General features: G+C 40.8%; 1 protein-coding gene across 3 annotated transcripts in view; it reads right to left on the bottom strand.

The window, feature by feature from the left end:
• LOC146492397 (muscarinic acetylcholine receptor M4-like) overlaps positions 1-24,787 on the bottom strand; it is a 64,498-nt gene extending 39,711 nt beyond the window's left edge. For all 3 annotated transcript variants that reach the window (XM_085150820.1, XM_085150818.1, XM_085150819.1), the window contains exon 1: positions 24,259-24,787. In XM_085150820.1, the coding sequence (XP_085006946.1) occupies positions 24,259-24,313 (55 nt within the window). In that variant the 5' untranslated portion in view covers positions 24,314-24,787. The remainder of the gene's footprint in view (positions 1-24,258) is intronic.
• Between the last annotated feature and the right edge of the window lie 2,300 nt (positions 24,788-27,087).

Genomic DNA, 27,087 nt, shown 5'->3' with positions numbered 1-27,087 from the left:
GCACAGACATTTTTGACACGTCCATTTAAGGCTTCTGACCAGCTGGAATTACTATGTTGGTTTTACATTGTGACTTGACTGTCCCCACAAAACTATTAGTTGTTGTTTTACTCCTGTAGATAGATGCAGATGTCCAATGAGAGGGGCATATGTACAATGCTCAGGAATGGTCATTTGCTCATTGAAGTCCTCATACAAGATGTCGAGGGCATTTGTACCAGTGAGGACTGGAATCTCTGAATTTGCTCTATTATCTGGGACAATTAGGGCTAGAACCGTTACAACTTTATCCTTTCCTGTGAAACTCTGAGGGAAAGTGATGTCAACTTCCCCAAGATAAGGGACAATTTGGCCTGCAGCACCTCTAACAGATCATCTAATGGCAAAAGAAGATGAGAATCACCTTCCAACTAGTCCATTTGGAAGGTGATTCAGAATGGATTCAACATGTTGTCGTTTACTTTGGCATCTCTGTTCTGACTTGGGACTCTTGTGAATGTTCTTGGTTCCCGTATGTCCCATTACCGGAACCTGCTCCAGTTTAAACCTTGACCTTGGGGTGGCTGTAGCTCAGGTGGCAGAGCAGGTCAGCCACTAATCAGAAGGTCGGTGGTTCGATCCCAGGCTGCCTCCTGGCTGCCAAATATCCGCTTTGGGCAAGATACCAACCCCGTGTTTGCCTACTGGTGGTGGTCAGAGGTGGCGCCAGTGTCCGCCAGACTCGCCTCTGTCAGTGCGCCCCAGGGCAGCTGTGGCTACAATGTAGCTGCCATCACCAGTGTGTGAATGGTTGGATGACTGAATGTAGTGTAAAGTGCTTTGGGGTCCTTAGGGACTAAGTAAAGCGCTATACAAATGTGCTTTCCAGCAGGTAAATGACCAGCAGCAAGGCCATTTACCATTTGACCTTGCTGCTGGGCTTTCCATTCTTCCTGTCTGGCTTTTTAGTTCTTTGTACTTTTGATCAGCCACAGCCTTGTTTATAGCATTTTTGCAGTTCCTGGCTATGTGACCGTCTTCACCGCACCTAAAACAGAACCAAGCCATAGGCTCAGCTCTCACTGGGGTTTGTGGTAGAACTTGGAGTCTCAACCACAGGTGCGGGTGGCTCTTGTGTTTTTTCCATTCCTATAACTTGTCGCTTTCTTTGCTGTTTAGGTGGTTTTGTTGCCAGTTCCAGCTGCAGTTCTACAACCTGCTTCTTTAGACTCTCAGTTTCAGAGATATAGGCCTGCAATACACTTACACTTGAGTCAGTGTGATGTGGGAAGTCAGGAACAGAATGCATGTGCACAATAGGTTTTGTCTTACTAGACACAAAATGACGTTGTATCCTGTCCAGTTTAGAAGCCCTTCTGTCTTCCTCAGTCCTCAGCTCTAGCAGAATCTCTGCAAACTCAGGCGTGGTCTTTTTTTTAGTTCCAGTTGCAGGACCAAGTTATGGTCCCAACAACCCCGTTTGAACTGCTTTAGCAAATGTTGACTTGCATCTGCTTGAATCACACCCTTCCTGCCTACAGCAGTGTTAAGGAGAGCTTGCAGCCTCTGTAGATAATCAGATGCTTTCTCGTCTGGATTTTGATTTGTGTTCAGGAACCTGGCAAATATCTCCTCACCATCCCCCATAAGACCATATGCAGAATCTAGCAGCTTGACATATTCTCATGGATGTGCTGAATAACCAAGTTGCTTCACAAGACTCTCTAGTATTTTCCTCTGCTGAATGTCAACTGGAGTGCCATCAATGAACATGTAAACACCATGTATCGAAATCCACTTCTCTACAAGGCTGAGATTTAGCTGAATGGGTGACTGGCTGGGATGTAAGGGGCCGTCTGTGGTCATACTTCAGCTTAGCTGTCTTTATCAAGGGTGTAGTACTGTGGTCAGAATAACCGTCAACATCAGTTTCATCACTTGAGTCAGTCAAAACAGGGTCTGACTCAGGAGTATGACGCAGTTCTGACCTTTCAATGCGACTAGCCTGCCATTTTACATTCTTGTTGGTCACATTTTCAATCTCAAGGGGAAATTCTGACTCGTTATCACCCATCTGAGTCAAACTCAGCAATAACAGTTTCCCCACACTCTGGTTGTGCATTTGGGACATACTTCTCCAAGGAAGCAATAATATCAGTATCAGAATCTAGACTAGTAACTCCAGTAATACTGATGGACCGTTTAACATCCACCCCGTAGTTCTATACCAAATCCATCTCTTTTCAATGTTGTCTTAATTGAAAGCTTATCACAATAATCACACAATCCCAAAATTAACTAAAGTGTGCAGAATCCTGTAATTTCAATATTAGCTGTACCTTTTCGTGGCTGGCTCACCACAAAAAGGTACTATGTAACACAGCGGTCTCCAACCTTTTTTGCGCCACGGACCGGTTTATGCCCGACAATATTTTCACGGACCGGCCTTTAAGGTGTCGCGGATAAATACAACAAAATAAAACTAGTACCGGTACCGAAAAAAAGAAGATTTATTCATAACACACGTGAAAAGACCCAGGAAAACCGATTTAACGATAAAAATGATAACAAAATAACGCTGAAAACCGATAAAAACCCTGAAAATCATACATTTCACACCTGAGCCTCAGCTCTGCGGCCCGGTACCAAACGACTCACGTCCGAGGCCCGGGGGTTGGGGACCTCTGATGTAACACACAATACTTTACCACTACAGAATGTAGAGAAAGTTAGGATCTTGGGCTTATGGTCTCTAGGAATCAGCTAAAGAGCGAATGGCACACAGCTAAAAGAACAGTTGGCGATTATTTCAACTAAACCATAAACAGTCATTCAACAGTTCACAACAGTTCCAGTCCATATTTGTCAGTCCGTGTATTCAGTTTCATAGTGCAGACTTCAGAGTTCAGGATTCTTTTCAGTCTTTTCAGTTCAGGTGTGCGAAGTGTGTGTGTAGTGTGTTAATGTTAGTGGTACTACCCGGGTAGTGTATTGTTTTGAGATCTCATGAGCTTATCTGTCAAGAAGTAACACAATTGTCACTTCTAAGTAGGCTGGAAACCTTCCTGCATCAACCGGAAATGAACAGAAACCACAAAAACAGAGGTACATCAGCATCAACAAAAAGTGTCCGCGTTTCCCAACAAGCGGAAAAGTAAAATCCAATTTCGTGTCTTCACTCATAACCTTTTTTAAATAAGGATTAAAGAAAAACTCTCGGTGAGTAGCTCTGACTAGCATACGTAGCCTTAGCGTTGTTCTCCTTCTCTACATCAACTCAAGTTCACAAGCACTAAACAATCTCACAGTGCCACCTACTGACATTCTTTGGGAACAGCAGTTCATTTTCATGAGGCAAATTTTAGGTGGATTGCAAACACAAACTGTTAAAATCCTTGAAGTGCAGGCTGATGAGGCAGCGATCAGTGGTTTAAATAATTTAAAATCCTTACTCTTATCCAAGTCCATCCTTCTTGAAAAAAAATCAGAAAACAGTTTTATTAACGCAGTTTAATGTCCACCTGGTCCTCACTCAGTTTTTAATGCAAATTTGCTATCGTTTTTTTCCTCAGATTTTGGGCTTAGTTCAGATAAAATAATTACTGTAGCTGATAAATCCCAAAACCCCTTCCGTCAACATGTTGATGTCATCAGAGCTGCGCCAAAACATGTCCCAGTCTGTGTCATCCAGTGTATCCTGCAGCGTGGCCACTGAGTGGTTCATCCAGCGTGCAACTTCCCTCCTGATTGGTGCCTGCTGCTTTAACCTTTGTTTGTAAGCAGGCATATGGAAGATGGCGGCATGGTCCGATTTTCCAAATGCCGGCAGAGGCTGAGTCTTGTAGCAGTCCTTAAACAGAGTGTAGCAGTGGTCTAATGTCCTAGTGCCCCTGGTGGGGCAGGTGATGTCCTGGTGAAGGTTGTGAAACCAGAGTATGGACAGGACTCCGTTGTCCTGTCCATACAGGACAACGGATGGTCTGGTATCGCTGGTATCGGTCTGGTATCGCTGGGTTCAGCCAAGTCTCGGTGAAGCAGAGGAGGTTGCAGTCCCGAATGTCTCTCTGGAATGTAATTCTGGCTCTGAGGTCATCAAGCTTGTTCTCGGTGGATTGAACATTGGCTAGCAGGATACTGGGCATGGGTGCACGGTGTGCGCTAGCCCGTAGCCTGTTCCTGATGCCGGCTCGTTTCCCTCGAGGCCGTCGCTTAGCGTCGCATCCTTTGTTCTCTCTCAGGATCTCCCTTGGCCTGGTTGGGTCCGGGGGTAAGCAGGATGAGATGTGTGTATGTTGTAAACCAATATGAACCAGAGTGTCTCTACTGTTGCGAATGTTTGTTTTCCATGATGCCCATGCAATATTAAGGCAGATTGAGCAGAAAGTAATGAAAATCAGCAAAAAGTGGAAAAGCTGGGTCAGAGCATCCAGCACGGCAGCCGACCATCTTTGTTGTCATCTGAACGTTTCCCAACCAGAAGCTGTGGGTGGATAGAAACATCCACAACACTCTGAGATTGCGCACCGCTGCCTGCAATGAATGGCTCCGGTAATATGGATCAATACAAGGCTGCGTCTTACAATGTGCGCAGCGCGGTCAGAAAGGCAAAGTGGAGCTACAGGGAAAAACTGGAGTCACAGCTACGACAGTGCGACTCTATGAGCCTGTGGAAGGGACTGTGGACAATAACGGACTACAAACAACCAGCTTCTTCAATGAGGAATGCCGATGCTTCACTGGCTGTTGAGCTTAACATGTTTTATGCTAGCTTAGACGCTGCAGCAATCAAAACAAGAAATGGCACCAGCGAAGACAACACCTTCATCCTTACAGAGCATGCCATGAGGAAAGCTTTCAGGAGGGTGAACACGAGGAAGGCACCTAACCAGATGCAATCCCTGGTCGGGTCCTGAGAGCCTGCGCTGACCAGCTAGCACCGGTGTTCATGGAGATCTTCAACCTCTCCCTGGCCCAAGCAGTGGTTCCCACGTGCTTCAAAGAGTTCAACAACAGCCCGCTTGCCACAATGACTACCGCCCAGTAGCACTGACTTCAATTGTGATGAAGTGATTTGAAAGACTGTGAAGAGATCACATCATTTCTTCACTTCCTGCTACCATCGACTCACTTCAGTTTGGACTAATCGCTCCACAGACGACGCCATAGCTCACCTGCTCCACACATCCCTGAGTCACCTGGACACTGGCAGAGGGAATTATGTTAGGATGCTGTTCGTGGACTACAGTTCAGCATTCAACACAATAATTCCCTCTAAGTTTTTTACCAAGTTGAAGGATCCAGGACTCAGCTCATCACTGTGTCAGTGGATCCTCAACTTCCTCACAGACAGACTCCAATCAGTGAGGGTGAGGAAGTCTCCCCCTCCATCTCACTCAGCACTGGAGTGCCCCAGGGCTGTGTTTTAAGCCCCCTGCTGTACTCACTGTACACTAGAGCAGGGTGATATGACCAATATTTATCACGATATACATTTGAAAATTTGCTATAACGATATAACTGACGATATAATTGGCACTAGACAAAATGCTTTACAACTCCACAACTTTATTACTGCAAAAAAAACCCAAACATCAATGTATTTTTACTTAAACAAGCAGCTGTTTTTTATGTGCATTAAAGTTATATAAAAATGTAACAGTGCAAATGCAAATTCCTGTCTGACAGTTTAACCAAAAGGCATTTCCAGTGGAAACTGGCCGACATATCCTCAGCATAACCATGTATAATATCCACAAAACTTAAAAAGAGGTTATACACACACAATACGGTAACATTATGTTGAAGCACAGTACGTATCACTCCGCGAGGCTCCGCCTACGATAGCCGCAATGCTCCGACAATCCATCGAGCGGTGCGGCTTCGTAGCTTAGCAAAGTCGTACTGAAACATTTGACAGATTTTCGAGCGCCCTGCACATAAAATCATTTCGAGGTCAGTAAACACAACCAGAGTTCATACATAAGGCACACGGGATTATAAGGGGCTCTGTCGACTTTCAGAAAAATCAAAGGATTGATTTTAAGTGCACCGTATTTTCCAAACAACACGGTAATAACGACGGCCCGCTAGCATGCGCTACCAAAAATAGTGCTTTGTTGTGTATCTGACGGACGAAAGCTAAACCAGTTCCACCACTGAAGTTGCAGCATTTTTACAAACCAGTTCTGCTTCATCTGTTTCATTCAACGATCCACTTTCGCTCTTCTCATTCTCCGTTGCCGCCGCCATGCTTTTTCTGCCATGTGCGTATGAAAACAAAGACACTGCACATGCGTTTTACCCATATTCTATCGCCATATTTCATTTTCTTATCGTTGCCCAACATTATTCCGGTATTACCGTGAACGGTATGACATGGACACTTATGACTGTGTAGCCACATTGGACACCGCCTCCATTGTCAAGTTTGCTGACGACACTGGGAAGCGCTTGCGCTCCCTTAAGGCCAAAACAGAGAGAATGGGGAGGAGCTTCTTCCCCCAGGTTATTGGGGCCCTGAACCAGGTGTAGGACTGGACTCTTTCACACACATCACCACACGCACTCTGGTTTTTCTTTTTGCACACTTCTTATAATTTATCATTTCTTTTTATTAATAATTTCTTACGTAAACTGTTATTTGAACATTTTTACTGTAAATTTCTAAGTTAAAATCTGTAAATTTTTGTAGTAATCTGTAAATCTGTAAATCTTACCATCAATTCTTACTGTCATTTAATGATTGGGCATTGCACAGCAATCAGCATTTCACCTCATGTCACACTCTGTATGGTTGTGTGTGTGACAAATAGAGTTTGAATTTGAATGTGATTTTAACATTCATCTAGAATAACGACTGAAATGCTGAAAACAGTTAGACTCAACTGTCTTTTGTTAAAATGGAAAGGAGGCGACTCCTTGGATTAATCATACGCTAGGTCTTATTTTGACATGTGGCATAAGACACTGAGCATTTAACAGTATTTCACAAAAACCTTCTTTTGTCGAATCATTTCTTAATAACATTTAGACTACACACAACTGGATAATTGATGTCATTACAGTAGACGTCTTTCTGAAAGGGCTGTAAGTTTAAGGAAATAACTGTTGTCATGTGCCAAAACAATGCCAAGCAGCCACTTAAACTTTATGCACACAGAGGTGTATTATCTTGTTAATACTGTTGCATACTCACTACAAACAAAGCTGGATGCTGTGGCAAATCACAGATGGTTGACTCCCATCTGTGTATAATTCAAACATATGTGCCTTTAAAGCAGATATATTCTCCAAAGTGCTAATTAAACAAACATGTAGGACAGACTTTTTTCACATGTGTAATATTGGTAAAGTGACACTGAACTAATGCATTTATTACACCTTGGAGTACTCTAATTCATTGTTATCAGGATGCTCTCAAATTTCCTTTAAAAGCCTTCAGTTGATCCAAATGCTGCAGCGAGAGTCCTGACAGGGACAGTAGAGAAAGATTTGTGTGTCATCATTAATAACTGCTAAACTCTCCCAGAGTGTGTTTTTGCTTTTAAAAGACATTTCAAAAAACAAGAAAAATCATTATACATGCTATATTTCTCAACAGTAGTTCCATCCAAATATGACCGAGTGTGTGGAGGCTGGGGAAACATGTGAAACCAATCCAGTTTATGTGCTACAGAGGTGTCATAGTGTCTGGGTCTTTAACTCGTGGTTTTGAGTTTTTGTTATGGACTCACGAGCCTTTCTTCTTGCTATATGAAGTTATTTAAGTTATAGTTTCCTATTGTTTAGTCTTGAGTTTAGTATTTCATTGTGCCTCTGAGTTATGTTATCTGCATTTCTAGTTTATGGTTTCTTGTGTGATTATGTTTGTTCTTTTTCATTGTGTTTTGTCATCAGCATCAGGTCCTTGCTTTGTTCTGTCAAGTTCATCTTAGTCCTAACCTGTTACGTCCCATTTTACTGTGATGGGCCCCCATCCCATCAGCTGTGTTCCCTGGTGTTTCCAATCTCCAAACTTAACTCAATTATTGTCTCACACCAAAAAGCTGATTCTGTTCTAACACTTTATCATTGATCAATGGCTATTGATCAGTGCCATTCACAGAGTTGGGGAATGACTGCAATCACAATGTTGTAAGATAGTGCAAGAAACTTTTTTCCCACTAAAAATGTGTCATGTTTCGGCTGTGTGCAGGCAGGAGAAGGACCCAAACGCAAAACTCACCACACCGGAATTAAACTCAAAAAGCTGCTTTATTGCAGAATGGCACAAAAAATATAACTAAACTGGGACATGGATAACTAACACACAGGGAAACACAGCCATGAGGGAGACTACGACACTGACAAAGAGAAACACAGGGCTTAAATACACAGAGGGATAATGAGGGAATGAGACACAGAAGGAGAGCACAGCTGGGAGTAATCAGGCTGGACGAGACAAGGGAAGCAAAACTAGAAACACTCACATGAGACGTGGACCTTCAAAGTAAAACAGGAAACACACTGACTGAACTCAAAACATGTAAATTTAACAGCAACTGAGACAGAACATAGGGACCAGAAACATGGGACAGAAAGGCAAAGTAGACACAACATGAACATAACGACGCCCACAGGGAAAGAGCAAAATAGAGCGCCGAAACACAGGACCTCTTTCAAAATAAAATAGGAAACAATGAAACACTGACATGACTACATGAACTTGACAACATAAGAAACAGACATGAAACACATGAAGGATAAGGGAGACTTAACACAATGGTTGAAAACACAAGGGGAATATAATAAGCAAATGAACATAGAAATCTAATGAGCTTAAACATAAACTATAAACATCAAAATGAACTAAAACTCAAAATGCTGGGTCATAAGACCCAGGATCGTGACAAAATGCTACATGCAGATGAACTGAAACAACATTTTGGGATTTACTTACCTGGATGATTGAGCATTTATCAAGACAATTATTGTCTCACATTTTCCCTGCTTTTTGCTACTTTCTCCCACTTGCCGCATGTCTCATGTGTTTCTTGGGAGTTTTTTGTGCATTCCTAGTTTTTGCCTGGTCAGAGTTGTTTTGTATTATGTATTTTCTTTTCTTTACTGTAACAATAGAGCTACTTTTTAGTTTATCCTTTGTTCCTGAGTCCTGCATTTGGGTCTTGCTCTGCCTCCACTACTGTCCCTGAGAAGAAGAAAGCTTTAAGAAATCTAAATGGATCAGATTATTATGGGCAAACTAATGAATTATTCATTTAACTTAATGCCTTAACCTCCTAGGACCTGCGTCCACATATGTGGACATCACATTTTGGGTTATTTAGACCAAAATACTCAATTTTGCTCTACAAGGGCCTGATATCCACTTACAAGGACATCATACTGCTTGTGTTCTATCAAAATTTTAAACGAATATCCTCATATGTGGCTCTGATTTTTCATAAAAACAAAAATAAGGTAAAAAAAAATCTGGTCATTCTTTGTTTTTACATTCATCGAGCCCCAATCAGCCCAAATATCAAAGAGAAATTAAAAATGCATGTTGTGGAAGAGTTCAGGTCTTAGGAGGTTAAAAATTTAATTGAGCTTCACACTGAACTAATATTGTATAAATCAGCAATTTAAAAATAAAATAAGTTCACATTGAATTTAATTCTGTCTAGTGAATCTTTATTTGTTTAGTCATAAAAACTTTTTGTTGTTTTGACATCAATCAAACATGAAACGTCAGGAATAAAGTACTTATCTTAACTTTTTTTTGTTTCCCAGAATCTGTTTTTGGACTGAATCATCAGTTCAGACTCCAGTACAAGAACCAACAAGGATTTCTGCAACCACATTCAACTCTCCATCACTTGACTGAAAGCATTCTACTGATGTAGTAAAACTCAAGTACAGAACTAAAGTACATTTACTTGAGTGATGTCATTATGTCAGATTTTGAGGTACGTGTATAATTATTTCCTGCTTTTTTAAAAATAGGCCACTACATAACTTACTAAACTAAACATAAATATAACCCACTAAACATTGGATGTTGGACAGATGCTCACATTATGTCTATATTGGCTCCCTCGGTCCATGACCAATTCTGGACATCTATCTGAAGTCAGAGCATCTGAAGTCAGAGCACAAAAACCTTTTTTGTAACAAAATATCGATTTCTGCTGTCCCTGTATCGATACATTATTAGCAAAGCATCAATTTTTTCCCCACCCCTACTAGGTCCACAGTTTGAATGTGTTGGACATTCAAACTGTGACCAAACTTGGACATCCATGTGAAGTGCAACATTTGAACATTGAACTGGGTAATTTTGTGGATGTCATGTGGACGTCTATGACAGGTGTAGGAAATTTACATGAATTATAAATGTAATATTTTTTTTATTTAAAAATATCAAACATTTTTATTTATTAAAATTTGTTGTATGTATGTATTTAGTAAGTTTAAAAGACCATTTGCATGATATATATGGTTTATTTTTACAAGTTTCCTGTTTAATTGTGAGGAGCTCATGATTGTAAGATGAAGTGAATGTGGCTTTGATCAGTAGCTGGACTGAGAGAAGTTGCCACTTTGGTTCAGGGTGCCTCTTACTTTGTACAAGGGTGGATCCAGGGTCGGCGACTATCACACAAGCTGATAACTCTCAGAAACTTGTCCTCTGATTCAGTTGTAGCTTTGGGTCTGCCAAAAGTTATAAAACCTTTGACTGGTAATGTATCTTGAAGATGAAACCAGTCCTATCTATCCAAGTAAAAATTGTGCATAGTCAAGAATACATGATGAAGTCCACCCCTCCTTACAACGACCAGGTTCTGTGTCTGACCTCTGCTGATGTGAGGAAAACTCTTTGCAGAGTTAACCCACGGAAAGCTGGTGGTCCAGATAACATCCCTGGAAGAGTGCTCAGAGAATCTGCAGACCAGCTGACAGATGTCCTCACTGACATCTTCAACCTCTCCCTGAGCACTGCTGTCATCCCAATGTGCCTCAAGGTCACCACCATTGTTTCTGTGCCAAAGAAGTCCCCAGTGTCCTGCCTCAATGACTACCGTCCCGTTGCACTCGTTTACCCGTTACACCCATCATGATGAAGCTTCAAGAGGCTCATCATGAGGCACATTAAGACCCTGCTGCCACCCACACTGGACCCACTGCAGTTCGCCTATCACCCCAACCAGTCAACAGACGACGTCATCGCCACCACCTTACATCTCGTCCTCACCCACCTGGACAATAAAGACACGTATGTACCAATGCCATTCATAGACTTCAGTTCAGCATTCAACACAATCATTCCTCAGCACTTGATTGGAAAACTCAGCCTGAACATCTCCCTCTGCAGCTGGACTTCCTGACGGAGAGAGCTCAGACAGTCCGGATCGGTAACAGCATCTCCAACACCACCACACTGAGCACTGGAGCCCCACAGGGCTGTGTGCTCAGCCCACTGCTGTTCACTCTGCTGACTCACGACTGTGCAGCAGTTTGATCCACATCATCAAGTTCGCCGATGACACAACTGTGGTTTGTCTCATCAGCAAGAGTGATGAGTCAGCATACGGAGAGGAGGTGCAACAGCTAATGGACAACAACCTGAACGTGGACAAAACAAAAGAGATGATTGTTGACTTCAGGAGAGCACAGAGAGATCATTGCCCACTTAACATCAATGGATCCTCTGTGGAGGTCGTCAAGAGCACCAAATTCCTTGGTGTCCACCTCTCCTGGTCCCTGAACACCAGCTCCATAACCAAGAAGGCTCAGCAGCATCTCTACTTCCTGCTGAAGCTGACGAAAGCCCAGCTGCCATCATCCATTCTTACGACCTTCTACAGAGAGACTATCGAGAGCGTCTTGAGCAGCTGCATCACTGTCTGGTAACTGCACCCTATCAGATCGCAATACCCTACAAAGGATAGTGAGAAAAGCTGAGAAGACCATTGGGGCTCCTCTCCCCTCCATCACGGACACTTACAGCGTCAGCTTCATCCGCAAAGCCACCAGCATTGTTAAACACCCCACGCACCCCACGCACCCCACACACCCCTCAGACACACTCTTCACCCTGCTGCCTTCTGGAAAGAGGTACCAGAGCATCCGGGCCAATCACAATACTCAGTATTTGTCTTGTCTTGTATATTTTTTCAATTTTTTGCACATTGCACTTTACGTAGTCCTGTGTTTGTCCGTTATATGTCATATGTAGCACCAGGGTCTCGCAGCAACGCTGTCTCATTTCACTCTGCACTGTATCACTGTACGAGGTTAAAATGACAATAAAAGCCACTTGACTTGTTTATAGTTTCAATTAACCAAAATTGAGGGAGAGAGCTGGGGGCAGCTGTCTGTCAGGAGTGGCTAGTGTCATCGTAATATCTTGAAAACTGGTTGTACATTAATTAAACTGCTGCTGTACATTAATGTTAGTTTATCAAACTAACATTTGTGGCATTAACGAGGAACTACAGCAAAAGTGCTCAGTCCTTAAATCCACCGTGCACAGATACTATGGAAAGAACTGCCCACTCCTTTAATGAAGAGTCTTGTGGCATGTGGAAGTTGGGGATCATCACTTTGTCACTTTGGACTTTGTCTATTTTGGGCCTCATTTCTTATCGTTGCACCCTGAAATGCAAAACGTTGATGCTTCTCAGGGTGAGGCAGGAGATCAATGCAGGGGATGGAACCCAGTCAACTTGGAGCAGGGACCAACAGTAGGACCACGGACTCATCACCAGTTGGTTTTCATAGATGTTGCCCCAACTGGTATCCACAAGGGCTGTGAGATCCATAACAATTGTGATAGATTAAATTAATATTAACATCATGGGAAGGCTAGGCTCTGGATTTAACAGCGAGCCAATGAAGCCAATATAGGAGAAATCTGCTCCAGGTGAACAGCAGGACCAGTATCCAACAAGACTGTTTGTTTGCCAAAGCCATGACGTGAGTATGTGGAGCTTGTTCGTGCTGAATTGCTGCACTGAGTCATTTTGCATTTGCTTTCAGGCTTGAGCATATTTACAATTTTAATTATTAAACAAATGTTTTGATTTCAGCAATCCAATCCATTCCTGTATGACATCATAGACACAAAAATAGTTTTCATGTATATGTTTAACATTTATTGGGAATAAATACATAAAACGTGCTTGTATGAACTGGTGAATGAGGCATGTTGTATAGCACGAGCAGTGTAGAAAAGCGGTGTCTGAGAACCAGTCCACAGATGATCAGATGATCGTGGCTCATTTCCTTTCCCGTTCCCGTGGGCAGACTTGGCTGGGGAATGGAGGTTAGTGGTGGCGTGTGGTCAGAGACCCCCCAGAGGAGAGGTGGTGCCAGGGAGGCTGGCAGGGCAGCTGGGAGCAATTTACTAATCACATGGAGCGGGGAGCTAACTGGAGACAAGGCAGCTGGAAAGCTGCGGGAGCTCACGAGTAGATGTCACCATTGTCAATAAATGACTACTGCATATTATCTAATGCAGCATTTCTAAACAGCTATGATAACATGACTGTGTTTATTGGAAAATCAGCAGATCAAACATGATGCTCAGAGCATTGTAGTTTTTTCTCCTTTTTTTCTTAATTTCTTAATTTCATTTAGTCATATCTGTTTTTACTTTTTTAAAAACCACATTGACCAATAATCTGACACTAGATGAATTTATTAGCATTACAAAGGTTTAGCTGGTTATGATGACTGGAAGAATGAAGAGAAGCCTTCCTGTAAGTATTGATCTTCCATTTAAACCATACTTTGCCACAGCAATTATACCAGAATAAAATTAATGCTTTTAAAATCTTTATTGTGTGATTAACATCAGTACTCTCAATCCCAAGTTGTAATGGAACATAATGGAATGAGTGTTGTTTGATTTTGTCAAATACAAAGGGCTTGTACACAGATACACTGAAACTGGTGTTATCTGCATCCCATCCAGGATGTAGATCTGATCCAGCTCTGGAGAAAAAGGCTCTTTGTTCTGTCTCTATCAGTGTTGCCTCTCCTACATAATTATGTACTACACATTATTTTACACCAACTGATGTTCAGACATCTCTAATCTGGAAAACATTTAATCCTATTAGAATGTGTTTGTCTTTGTAGAAGACGTGTCAGGTAACAAAGAAGCTCGGTAAAAAAACTGTACTGTGCTTTTTCAAAGCACTGCCATATCATTCCATTACTGTTTCAGTGAGCTGCCATACTATGTGTAAAGTACTGTACATTACACAACATCAACACATATTAACAAATAGTTTTGAATTTAAACAGAAAAAGAAGACAAGATTAAGCAGATATTACATATTAGTAAATCTGAAGCACTGTTCTGGGCCCTTTGCACAAATCCTCATCGGCTTGATGCCAAAACCCTGTCCTCTAATTCCACTATCACTCATTTTGATAGCAGCTTACTGGGAATGTACCAGTAATAATATCTGCATCTCATTCAGACACAAATGCACAGCCTAATGCAACATTGTATAATCAAAAGGCTGTAAAAAGTAGGCCATTACAAAACAGAAGTGGTGTAGTTGCTGTTCACAATCTGACAAAAATAATAAATAAATAAATAAGTAAATAAATACTTCCAGTACTTATTTATCATAAATACTTGAAGTAATATCAGTAATATCATGCAGTGACAGCAGGGTCAGTGTGGAAACTCTAAATTGCTCACAGGTGTGAATGTGAGTGCGAATGCGTGTCTGTGTCTGTGTGTTGGCCCTGTGACTGCCTGTCCAGGGTGTACGCTGCCTCTCGCCCTAAGACAGCTGGGATAGGCTCATGCCCCCCCCCCCCCCCCCCGCGACCCTGAGAAGGATAAGCGGGGGGTGGATGGAATTGAGTATGTGCACGTTAGCATATGCTACTTCCGGTGCAGAAACTCCTGTGGGGAGCTTTGTTTCCGGTGTCCTATTCGCGCCCGGTTTACGGTCCAAAACAAGTTAAGCAAATAAATAAATAAAGCGGCGATTTACATTTCTATAGATGTCTCGGGCATTTACCCAATATATCTGTAAATGATGTTCATCAACTTGTCGATATTTTTCCCCCGCGCCTCAGGGGAAAAGAGAAAATGGATTTAAATGTTATATTTCTCAGCTGTCCCTTGTTTATCGGGGTGTTATGTTCTAAAAGTAACCAGCGATAGGTGAAATCAAGTAGCCAATTTTATTTTTTGATGGTGCAAAATGTTTCGTGTACATCGTGGACATACAGCACTGCACTTCAGAGTCACACTGCTAGCATCGATGCAGCGATTCTGTACAGGAGAGACGTCACGGAGGAGATCGTCTGCAGCGATCAGGACGCAGGACGTAAAAAAGCATGCAAACTTGCACTAAAAAATCTGCGAAACAGCGAGGTGAAAGGTGAACCGCGTTATAGCGAGGGACCGCTGTAATTTTGAAGGTAAGTCACAACATACCCTTCGTAGATACTAATGTATAGAAACCGTTACCAGCAATCATTAATTTTTTGTGTGGCTTTTTTTCACGGTTCGTTAACATGCTGTGTAGGTGTGTACTTGACTAGCTGATATCAACATAATGGGGAAAACATCTGGTTTGACTATTGTTCACCTGTAGTTTGAATGCTGAACATTTGCCTGTTTAAATCATGAGACCAGTCACTATACAGAGATGTGCTTCTGAATGTGGACGATGTGTCTTCTGCTGCAGTTCTGCTTGTGTTGAGTGATGTAAACAACTGATCGATCGAAACTCTTTAAACGTCAAAATTGATCATTAGATTTTTATGACACAACAGTGGTGAGTGTTCCCACCTTCTCTTTGTAACTTAACGCGATCTTTCCGTTTTCGAGTTTGGGACATCAATTTTGGAGTATATCTTCGCAGTAGCGATTGACCGCAAAGTAAAGCTACCGGAAATGTACAACCCCACATCCGGTCTCAAACCAGGAAGTTAGCATTTTCTCGTGCACAGGGTCTATTGTAAATTATTTCTTGGCCTATAATGCTTGTTGTCTTATCCTGGACAGTGGATCTGACACTCACTGGTCCTCGACCTCCTTCCTTTCGCTTGGCGTACAATCTCAGGATGCTGGACTTACCCTCCATAAATGCTATATATCTATCTCTTTGTGACTTTTGTTTTTACACCGAGAAACATTGTAAATGACTTTTTGACACACTAGCATGAGGAAAATAGCAGAGTGGTCTACTGGAGATATGGAAATGACTTTTATTATATTACAAAAGGACACGAGCATGATGGTAAGGTGCAAACTGTGTCCATGACAGAAACTTCAGTGTGCTACTTATACAGCTTCTGCACAGATAGCTTTGCTACCACAAAGCTAGCCAAGAACCCAGAGTGACGTATGAAAGCTGAGTGCATGCCAACCCAAGCCCAGCAGCCGTACTCAACAGGTATAAAGGCAGCAACGAGCAGTCAAGCTTGCAGTGTTGTCACCTCCTTTTCTACTTGTAAATGTTTTTTAATAGTAGAATCACCGTGATGTTGGTCTATTAGTCTAGTTGGGCTGGTTTTCAGTTTTTCAACCTAAAAGAAATATTGTACTTGTGTAGGGATTTGTTTCAGTGTGCGCGACTGTAAACCAACGTTTATACTGTTAACTGGTAATTATGTCATATTATGAAGCAATGAAAAAGTTTAAATTAAATTTAATACATAGAGTAATAAATTCCTTTCTTTGGCAAGTAGTACATAATGAACTGCATTACTTTTAAGAAAAGTCACAAGTAATATGTACTTTTGAATTTTGTGAACATTTTCCTGAAAAGAAGCTCATTGGAAATCCTCAAGTGACTGATTTAAGAAGAACAGCTGAGAACAGGGTAGACGTCAGGTGAAAACAAAGTACATCATCCTTCTTAGGTCTAAACTGCACCAGCCAAGCTGATCCCAGACACTGAAGACAATGTTTATGGACTCATCAAAGAGCTATTAGTCCAACTCCAATGCCAATGTGATCACACTAATTTTGTTCCTCTTTACAGTACTGATGCTTTGTGGTCAGCAAGACCAAGAGCAAAAGGCTTCCAGGTTTACAAATGTGTCAACTTTCTAGAAACCCTTAAAATGTTGTGAAGAAAGAGGAAGAAAAAGAGAAATGTTCTGCTGTTCTGTTACATTTTCAGTCTTAATTGATTTAATCACATGCTCTAAATGGAGGCAAGATCTTGCTACACTTGGACACCACTCAGAACCACTCCATAAATCTGTGAGAGGATGACTGGTTTTTGATGTGTATGTACATTTTCTCCTTTTGGATTACAGAAATTTAAGCCAAACTTAAGAGATAGTAACAGGAAAGCAAAGAGAAGGAACTGAATGTAGAGGCATGCAGGTTGCTACGTTCTGTTTTAAATGCATCTATAAGCATTTAGGTTGCTTGCTACACAAGCAGGAAAGGAAGTTGAAATCTAGGGACCAAACAAAGGAAACAAAGGTATGATTGTTGTATAATGCCGGGATAAAGTTTGTACCTGGGCCGTTTAATTTTGATGTCTATCTATCTATAGCAGGTAAGGAGGGTGTGTGCAGACAGGTGAATGGAAAACAATGGAAAACTGAGGACATCTGGTGGGTGGACAAGGTGAGACAAGATGTACGGGCAAATAAAAGACAAAAGCAGGTCTCATGACGGAGAGAGTAAAAATTCTGCAAGTATTTTCTACATGTAATTTGCTAAAATTGCAAATTTATGTTTTGCACATTGAAATATTTATACATTCACAAAAATACATCTCTTTTTAACTGTGTCTTGATGCATGCTCCATCATCCAGGTATGTAAATTCCAAAAATATTGATTCTGTTCATCTGGATGTAGCGTTTCCAGTGGGAGAAAGTCCATTGTTCTTTCAGTGGACTATTTGTCATTGTGCAAATGTGCTGTTTGTAAAGTTGAGGAAACCTGCAGTCGGCTGAGACTGAAGAAGTCTCAGCCGACTGCAGGATGGAGGAGATGGCATCAACACATGCCATTGGCCCAAGGTTGCTGTGTCTCCCAGTAACGTCTCAAGAGCATCGAGGAGGTTGTAGGAGAGCTAGACAGCAATGGAAACTCATTAACCATCTCACATATTCCACTGGTTTGGTGTTGGGTCAGTGATGGTCTGGGGAGGCACATCCATGGAGGGACGTACAAAACTCTGTAGGCTAGGCAACGGCACCCTGACGAAGGGAACGCAGGACAAGCTGCACCAGCTGCACCAGCATGGGGTCTCACAGTACGTCCAAGATGCATAATAATACCTGGAGGATGAAGGAACTGATACCACTGACCGGCCCCCACACTAGCCTCACCTAAATCCAACAGCTTTGGGACATGTTTCAGTCCATCTGACCCCCCAGCTTACAACTCAGATGATCCAGGAGCTCAGTGATGCCCTGGTCCAGATCTGGGAGACCCCAGCACACAACTGGTTGTCTCATTAGGCGAATGCCCGGCTGGGCATGCATACAAGTACGTTGCAAACTACTGAGTAGTTGGTATCAATGTCTAAATGTAGCATTTTGAATTACTGCAAGGAAATTCAGAATGAATGAGCTTGCCTCATCATTTTCACTTCATTTTTTGGGGTGTCTTTGAATTCAGTCGTCTCTAGGCTGATAATTTTCATTTCTGTCAATCAATGTGGCCTCTTCATAATTCTGTTTGTGTTGAATTCCCTCCTGAAGTATTTTATTACATTCATTAAACTGACTATGAGACGCTGTAAGCTGTTTAGACTGGTTAAGTGGTATAATTCTGCATATTGCTGCATTTCATCATAAAAATAATAATATATCCCTTACATATAATGACATTTATTGTTATTCATGTGGTGCTTTGTAATTGTATTCAGTGCCATATCCCCTACTGTGGGTTAATTTCCCCACACTCACTCCCAGCTCTGGTAGATAACGCTGGTAAACTAATTTAATAAAAGTAGAGTGATTTCAGCTTTTATGATAAATCTTCCCACATTCCAGTTTTTAGAGAGCTTCTCACATAAACATTAGCAATGATCTAGTAGACCTAGAAGCTTCTTTTCTCAGTTAGTTTGTGTTGTTTAGTCAAAGGATGAGTATCACTGCTCACTGACCAGTTTTAGGAGATGAGATCAATCTTTTATACCCAAGAATAAATTTGGAGATACATGCTATGACATTTTAGAGTACGATCATTTAGAGCATAGGTGTCAAACTCTGATTTTGTCCGCAGCCTAATTACATTTGGCCCGTGAAGCCATACCAAATTACTATTAGAGCTGGCCTACTGGTATTATACAGCTAATATATATATTGTTTAGTATTAAGCTTTGCTTGTTCCATATTCAGTTTTTCAGCAAAACTTCTTTGAGTCCATAAGAAAAGATTCATTCTTATATCTGGAGGAATAAATATATTTCAATAAATATTAACGTTAGCCCGCGACTTTGTTCAAGTTTTGGATTTTGGCCCACTGTGTATTTGAGTTTGACACCCCTGATTTAGATTTATTTGACAATATGACCTTCATAAAAAAAACCAAACCCCAATATATTGAAATAAATACACAAATGAAAAGAACAACAAAACAAGGGATCGAGTTAAAGTAAAAATTCCTGCTCGGGGTAATATAATATCAAAATTGTGTAATATGTAAAGAAAGCTTTGATGCTGATTTACTAAAGGAGGAGAAAAGTGCCTCGGACACATTTATTAAGATTGTGTACAGCGTAAGCTTATCTCGCTTCATGTGGAATTACAGATCTTAGATTACTGGTATATTTCTTCCCATAAACTCGATTCTGTTCATCTGGACGTCTTCAGCGGGAGAAACGTTTCATCATCCAGGTGACTTCTTCAGTCTCAGCTGACTGTAGCAGTCGTCCTTCTTCCCTCCTGGATCACCTGGACCTTTCTTCGCAGCGTTGACAAACATTCAGCTTAGATAACCACATTTCCTCAGGGCCTGAGATTTTCTGGCTGCTGTGTCTGTGGGGATGGTGTTCGCTCTGTGCTGTAGCGACCTGATGACACCCATCAGCCGCTCCCGTCGATGATGAGAGTCAAACCTTAATTACTGATCCATATGTGTCGGCTAACAGTACACATCAACTTTTAAATGTCCCCCATTACTGATGGAAATCTGGGGTTGCTGTTATGGTTTTAATTCAAAGGCCTGTGTTTTCACATCATTTATTACATTAAACTATAAAGGGTGTTTTCACACTAACTTTTAGTTCTTCAAAAGTATATTTTACTGCTTTTATTTATCACAAATTGTGTTTTCTTTTACCTGATTATACAGGATTGTTTCTATTTCTTTAGCTTCTCACAGTTGCCTCAAGGCCTCGGCTTTATTTACTAAAGAAATGTCATTTTAGCTCGATTACAAAGGCCGTTAGTAATCAGACTTCTGTCACTGCTGTGTGTGGCGAAGAACCCCCAACGTCAGGCAGGGCGTTGCCACGGAGCTCATATTTCAGGTAATTTCCCAAAAGCACACATTACACTTATTGTCTCACTTTTTTTTTTAATTTCAACATATTTTATTATGTAACATGTATTTACATAATACATGTTACATAATATGTGTGAAGAAGTGTTTGCTCCTTCCTGATCTCCTTGTGTTTTCCATATTTATCAAATCTACATGTTTCAGATCATCAAACACATTTTAATATTAGACAAAGATCATCTAAGTAAATACAAAATGCATTTTTAAGTGATGACTTCATTAATTAAAGGAGAAAAGTTACCCAAACCAACCTGGTCCTGTGTGGAAAAGTAATTGCCCCTATTGTTAAATCAGGATTTTACTTTGATTTGCCACATTTTTTGGAAATCTGAGTTCAGTTTCACTAAACACACTCAGGCCTGACGACTGGCAGACCTGCTGAATCAAGAAATCTCTTAAATAGAATCAGTCTGACAAAGTGAAGCAGTGAGAGCCCCACTGGCTCTCTCACTGAACCACGGTCAGAGCCATTATCCACAAATGGAAAAAACATGGAACAGTGGTGAACCTTCCCAGGAGCGACCAGCCAACCAAAAATAACTCTACGAGCACATCGATGAGGAGGTCACAAAAGAACCCAAGAACAACATTAAAGAACCGCAGGCTTCACATCTCAGTAAAGGTCAGAATTCACGATTCAACAATAAGAAAGAGACCGGGTAAAGAGAAAACCATCGCTGACCAAAACGGACACAAAGGTCACATCTCACATTTGCAAAAAAAAACCCATCTCAATGATCCCCAAGACTTCTGGGGAAATCTTCTATAAACTGGTGAGACAAAAGCTGAACTTTCTGGAAGGTTTGAGTCCCATTACATCTGGCATAGCATTTCAGAAAAGAAAAATCGTACCAACATTAAAAGATGGTGGTTGTAGTGTGATGGCCTGGGGCTGTTTTGCTACGTCAGGACCTGGAAGAGTTTTTGTGGTAAAGGGAAACATGAATTCTGCTGCCTCCTAGGGGTGAAAAAATGGATACTGTGTAGCATGGTGATATTTTGTTTGCTAATAATGTATGGATACAGGGACAGCAGAAATCGATACTTTGTTACAAAAAGGTTTTTGTGCTCTGACTTCAGAGCATGTTGATCCTTTTTCTGAGCAAGAATCCTGACATTCCTTCACTGTCCAAATGTGTTTAACTTGTTTTTGGCAGCAATAAACATGACAGTTTACTTATTTTAATTTAAGACATGTTTTATTTTAATGAAGTTTAAAACTTTTTTATTTAATGTAAAATTATATTTTGTTTTAATTTACTTTCAAATTCTTCAGTTGCTGAAGGGGCTGCATAGTTTTCATAAACTGCATAGTTCAGAATAGCTATAATTGTACCAGATGGTTGATTCAGTTAAGTTGGACTAGACTGTAATACAAACCGTTCAGTTTGTCAACAATCAAACTGAAATGAGAGAAAGACTGAGTGTGAGACTTTGATATTAGAGAAAATGAATATTGATAAAGTTTACCTTTATGTACAGAATCTGAATATCGCAAAATATTTTAAAAAATTGCAATAATATCGTATCGTGGGATGTATGGTGATTCCACCTCTACTGCCTCCCAAAACCTCCTGGAGGAGAATGTTCAGCCATCAGTTCAAATGCATTTGGGTTCTGCAGCAGGACAATGATCTGAAATACACCAACACCACCACCTCTGGATGTCTTAATGCACAGTCGATCATCCAGGTGAGGAAATCACAAAAAGCAGCGTCTTCAGTGGGAGAAACATTTTGTTACTCATCCAGGTGACTTGTTGGGGAAACCTGCAGTCAGCTGAGACCGATGACGTGACGAAATGTTTCTCCCACTGAAGACGTCCACATGGACAGAATCAACGTTTTGGGGTCCACCTGTTGGAGTTTCCTAGTCCTGACCTGAACCTGACTTATCCCTCCACCGTGTTGTAAAGAACTCATTGCCAGTTACTGCAAACACTTCATTGTGGCTGTTGCTGCTAAGGGTGGCCCAACTACTTATTAGGTTTGGGGGGCAATCACTTCACACAGGGCCATGTGGGTTGGATCGTTTCCCCCTGATCATAAACACCTTTTAGAAACTGCATTTTGTGTTGACTTGTGTTATCTTTGTCTAATATTTACATTTGTTTGTTGGTCTGAAATATATAAATATATGTCAAAATATACAAATATACAAATAAATAGGAAATCAGGAAGGGTGCAAACAATAAACACAGTGGTGTGAAAAGACCACGCTGTATTTATTTGTTCAGTTTTTGTTTTGCTTGTCAATATGTAACAGTACTCAGCTTTATCTAAGGAGGTGAGACTTTGTGTTTTCTACAGTGTATCTGAAGATGTTGTGAATTGTAACACTGGTAACGTTTTCCCTCACTGCATAATAACCTATCAGAACAACAAAGGTCTTTTCACACTAATTCATATAACTACAAACACATAAAAACAAAAGCTTTCTTAGTTAATCGCTTAAGCAGCAGACACATCAAAGCCATAAACATTGTGTACCACTGCTGAAAAACACAAAGACTTTTCTCCAGTTTACGCACATTGTCTCTGCTTACGTAGAACCTTAATTAGGTCATAAAATCAGTTTATTTTACACAAAATGTTTGCAGTCACGAGCAACCTGGGCTTTAGTATCTTGCCCAAGGGCAACTGGCACTAGGAGATACCAGGAAGCAAACAGCCAACCCTGCAACAGATAACCTGCTTGTGTTATATGAGCCACAGCCACCTTTGTGCTAACACATACACAGACATATTCTAGTTAGTTTTATCTACATAAACACAATGCACATGCATATAAGCAGAACAAAGACTCCCCCCTCTGTACAGTGTAAATAGGACAGATCGGGAAAGAGAGAAGATCTGAGAAGCAAAAAGAAGGAGATCAGATAACTTACTGATGGGGGGAAGTTGATGGGATAAATAGGAATAAATGGTGAGGCGAGGGGTTGTTACATCGACCCCCTGATGTTTTTATCAGGAACTAAAAGCTAAAATCGTCTTATTATATTTATATTAGAACTCGTTTTGCATTTGAAATGCTGTTCTGTACATATAATATAATATATGGCAGCATAAGCACTCAGGGCTTATGGATATGAACCTGATAACAGCATTTCATTAAATCTCACCTCCCACCTGCCCCCCAAGGATGTTCATGTGAATATTAAATCACTTACCTGCTGATCAAAGCATATTTTATTAGTTGAGTGGGCAAATTACTGATAATAGACAAATAGCGTAAATACAGCTCTTATTTATTTACTGCAGTTCAGGCGCACAGTGTGTCCATATAACAGTGTGTGTATGTTAGTCCTGGAATTTTGTAATGTTATATTAATTATTCAAATGTTTTCATTGTTGTTCATTCATAAATCAAACAAACAGACTTGTCATTGTACATTAACTCACTGACTTGTATTTCTGATTCGTATTTTTCTTAACATTTACCAAAGGGCTGTATTATTGTTATATGTCTTACCATATAAAGCGCCCTGTTGTCATTTGGCGCTGTATAAATAAAACAGAATAATTTAACGGGTCTGGCTGCTACTGTCGGCTTTTTCGTATCTGTATAAAATCCATTTAAATTATGCCCAAGGCGTCCTTAAACTCACTTCACCCACCTTTCCAGGGAGGCATAAACCGCTGTGACAATATTTCTTTACAAATCAATGGACTGCACAACTGATGACATTTATATGGAAGACCTATAAGTCATTTAACATCACACGCAAGTGAATATACTGAAAGCTTATTGGCAAAGCAGAAAAATATTCCCAAAAATCACTCACCATTGATGTTCCAGAGAGGCTGAAGCCCTCCAACTCCGTTACTGTCGTTACTCATGATTCATGGCGCTGAACCGACAACAGCCAAGACGACACTTTTCTCTCCCTTCTTTTCTCTTTTTGCTCTCGTCCACGTTGTTTTTCTTTCTCCAAGTTTTCTACCCACTGTCACCTTTGCGTAGCCCTTCTAAGATGTTATCCTCCGCTCCGCTTTTCCGTCAAGCGCACTCACAGTTCACATTATGTTCCTCCTGCTTCTGTTGTTTTCTCTTTAACCAGTTTTCAGAGTGTAGTTTCCCTCCCTGGATGCTTTTTATAATAATAATAATAATAATAATAATAATAATAATAATAATAATAATAATAATAATAAATTAACAGCTGTTATAGGCTGAACACCTATCCATATCCCAGGCTTCGCTCATTGATCGGAAATCCAAAACGTGCCCGCTCAGCTTCAGACACGGTTCTCGTTCTCGCGCGCACCGCACGTTCGTTCTCTCACAGCCTGTAAAGAAGGAGCGCGAGGAAGGAAGAGAGACGGGGAAAAGACTTGTGATGTCATGTCCTTCAGCCAATCCTGGTAAATAACTTGGCATTGAACGTTGACTCACAGAGCTGTTGTACCAAAATGTTAGTTTAGGGACGCTAATAAGTCACTCCTGAGAATTAGCAGGTTGATATTCTCTAATCTATGTGAAATACTTTAATTTAAAAACATGAAGTTCAGCTCAGTGCATTTTTTTTTTTTACTAAATTTGTGGTTAAGTTTGCAAAAGCTGGAGATGGGAAAGCAGAGAAAGGAGAGCTGTGATAAGAGCAGAAATGCATTTTCGTGCATTCAGCGAACTAAAGAGTTTAGAAATGAGGCTGTCTAAAAATAAATTTTTAAATATTTTTTGGTTGTTTGTTTGTTTGTTTTTTGTTGTTGTTTTCTGTGCGTGGGTTGTTTTTTTTTTTGTTTTTCTTCCCTTTTTCCTTTTTTTTCTTTCTTTTTTCTGTTTTACTGTTATCATCCGAATTTTAATGGCCTAATTTGTTTTGATATATGTCCTTATATCGGTTGGTACTTGCTGTATTGGGCCTGATATGTCAAATTACATGTGCAAAACTTTATAAATAAAGAGGGGGGGGGAGAGAAATGAGGCTGTCTATAACCAGCAAGTAAAAACCAAATGCTATGTTATCAGTTTTCTTCCACAAGGACTGAAAATCATTTGCAAGAAATACTGCTTCAAGCCATAAACTACCATAAACTCTTTACTATATCAACCAGCTGTCTTTGTTTCACTCATTTGAAATGAAATAGGTCCTTCAAAGGAGCCCCAGCTGATGTTAAGCTGTCACTGTCAGCACAGCAAGTAGCTTTAATTGTGACAGAAAAAAGAAACACACATAACCTACTGGTGTTGAAATAAATGAATAACTAAAATATTAGACAACAAAAGAACATGTGTCCCAAAAGTGGCCTCTTTCTCTGCTCCATCACCTTTTTCTGAGCAGTTCTGAGCATCTCAGCTGAACAACTGAGCTGGGCTGCTGATCACAAGGAGAGTGGAAATAAGAAAAATAATGACGACCAAGCTTTGCAGCTTGATGAACTAGCAGCTCATGGAAATGACATTGTTATATCACTCTGGTAAGCCAAGTTAGCACATTAGAGCATATTCTAATAATAAAATGTTAGATCCCTTCCAGCTACAGGATATTAATGTTTTAAAGACAGACACTGCAAATGATGACACGTACCTTCCACGAACCAGCAAATGCTGCAGAAAGCACTGAGATGATGTCGTTAAGAGGTTAGACTGAGAGGCTGATGTCTCAAAATGCAGAGGGCAGTTATGTGATAAAGGGAAAAATACAAAGAAACAAAAGCAAAACAACACTGCTCGTTTTGTGCAGCACCCACAGCCTAAAGTTAATTATTGCACATGTTCCAAAATTACAGAGCAGTGTTTGAGTCTCTTTGCGGTGCTTATTTAAGTCTTATATATAAATATATACACTGCCAGTCAAAGGTTTGGACACACCTCCTCATTTAAAGGTTTTTCTTTATTTTCATGACTGTTTACACAGTTATGCTCTGCTCAGTAAACAAAAAAGTGTGAAGTAACTCAAAACATGTTTTATATTTTAGATTCTTCAAAATTGCCACCGTTTGCTATTTGCACCCTTTGGCATTCTCTCCATGAACTTCATCCCACATACCAGATCCAGCCCACACTATGTGCTTACACATGGCCCACATACCGGAAAGAATGACGGCCCTTTGGTGGCCTTTCAGGTTTGCCAGAGATGGCCCACACATGGGCCAGTTGCATTCACACTGGTGGTGCTGTGCTGGCCCAGAACAGTTTCAACAGTTTCAACATTAGGCTGACATCCCCAGATGTCAGCCTAATGTGTACCTTAATCAAGCCATGTAATAACAAGATGTGCCGGAACATAATAGTGCAACAATAGCATGACAGAACCCTGTTCAGACAGTGAATGGACTGCACTTTTCTACTCTCCCAGGTTACTCAAAGTTCTCCATACAACATGCCACATAGACACACTTTCTCTAAGCTGAGTGCTTTCTAACTACATTCATACCCATTCACACTCTTGACATGCAGACTGGAGGAGCCAGGAATCGAACCACTAACCTTCTGATCATTTGATGACCTACTCTACCTCCTGAGCTACAGCCAACCACTGGCAAAGAGGAGTAAAGCGTTACTAGGGTTTGGATAAAATGTACACATCTGTTTAAACTGGTTTATTCGCTTTAGTGCTGATTTTATCTGTTGTCAAGCTCTGTTTTAACAATTTTAACTTGTTTTATGT

Source organism: Neolamprologus multifasciatus, chromosome 23, assembly GCF_963576455.1.
Source record: "Neolamprologus multifasciatus chromosome 23, fNeoMul1.2, whole genome shotgun sequence".
NCBI lineage: Eukaryota > Metazoa > Chordata > Actinopteri > Cichliformes > Cichlidae > Neolamprologus > Neolamprologus multifasciatus.
Note: the sequence above shows the minus strand (reverse complement) of the source record. Positions and strands in the feature narration are given on the sequence as shown.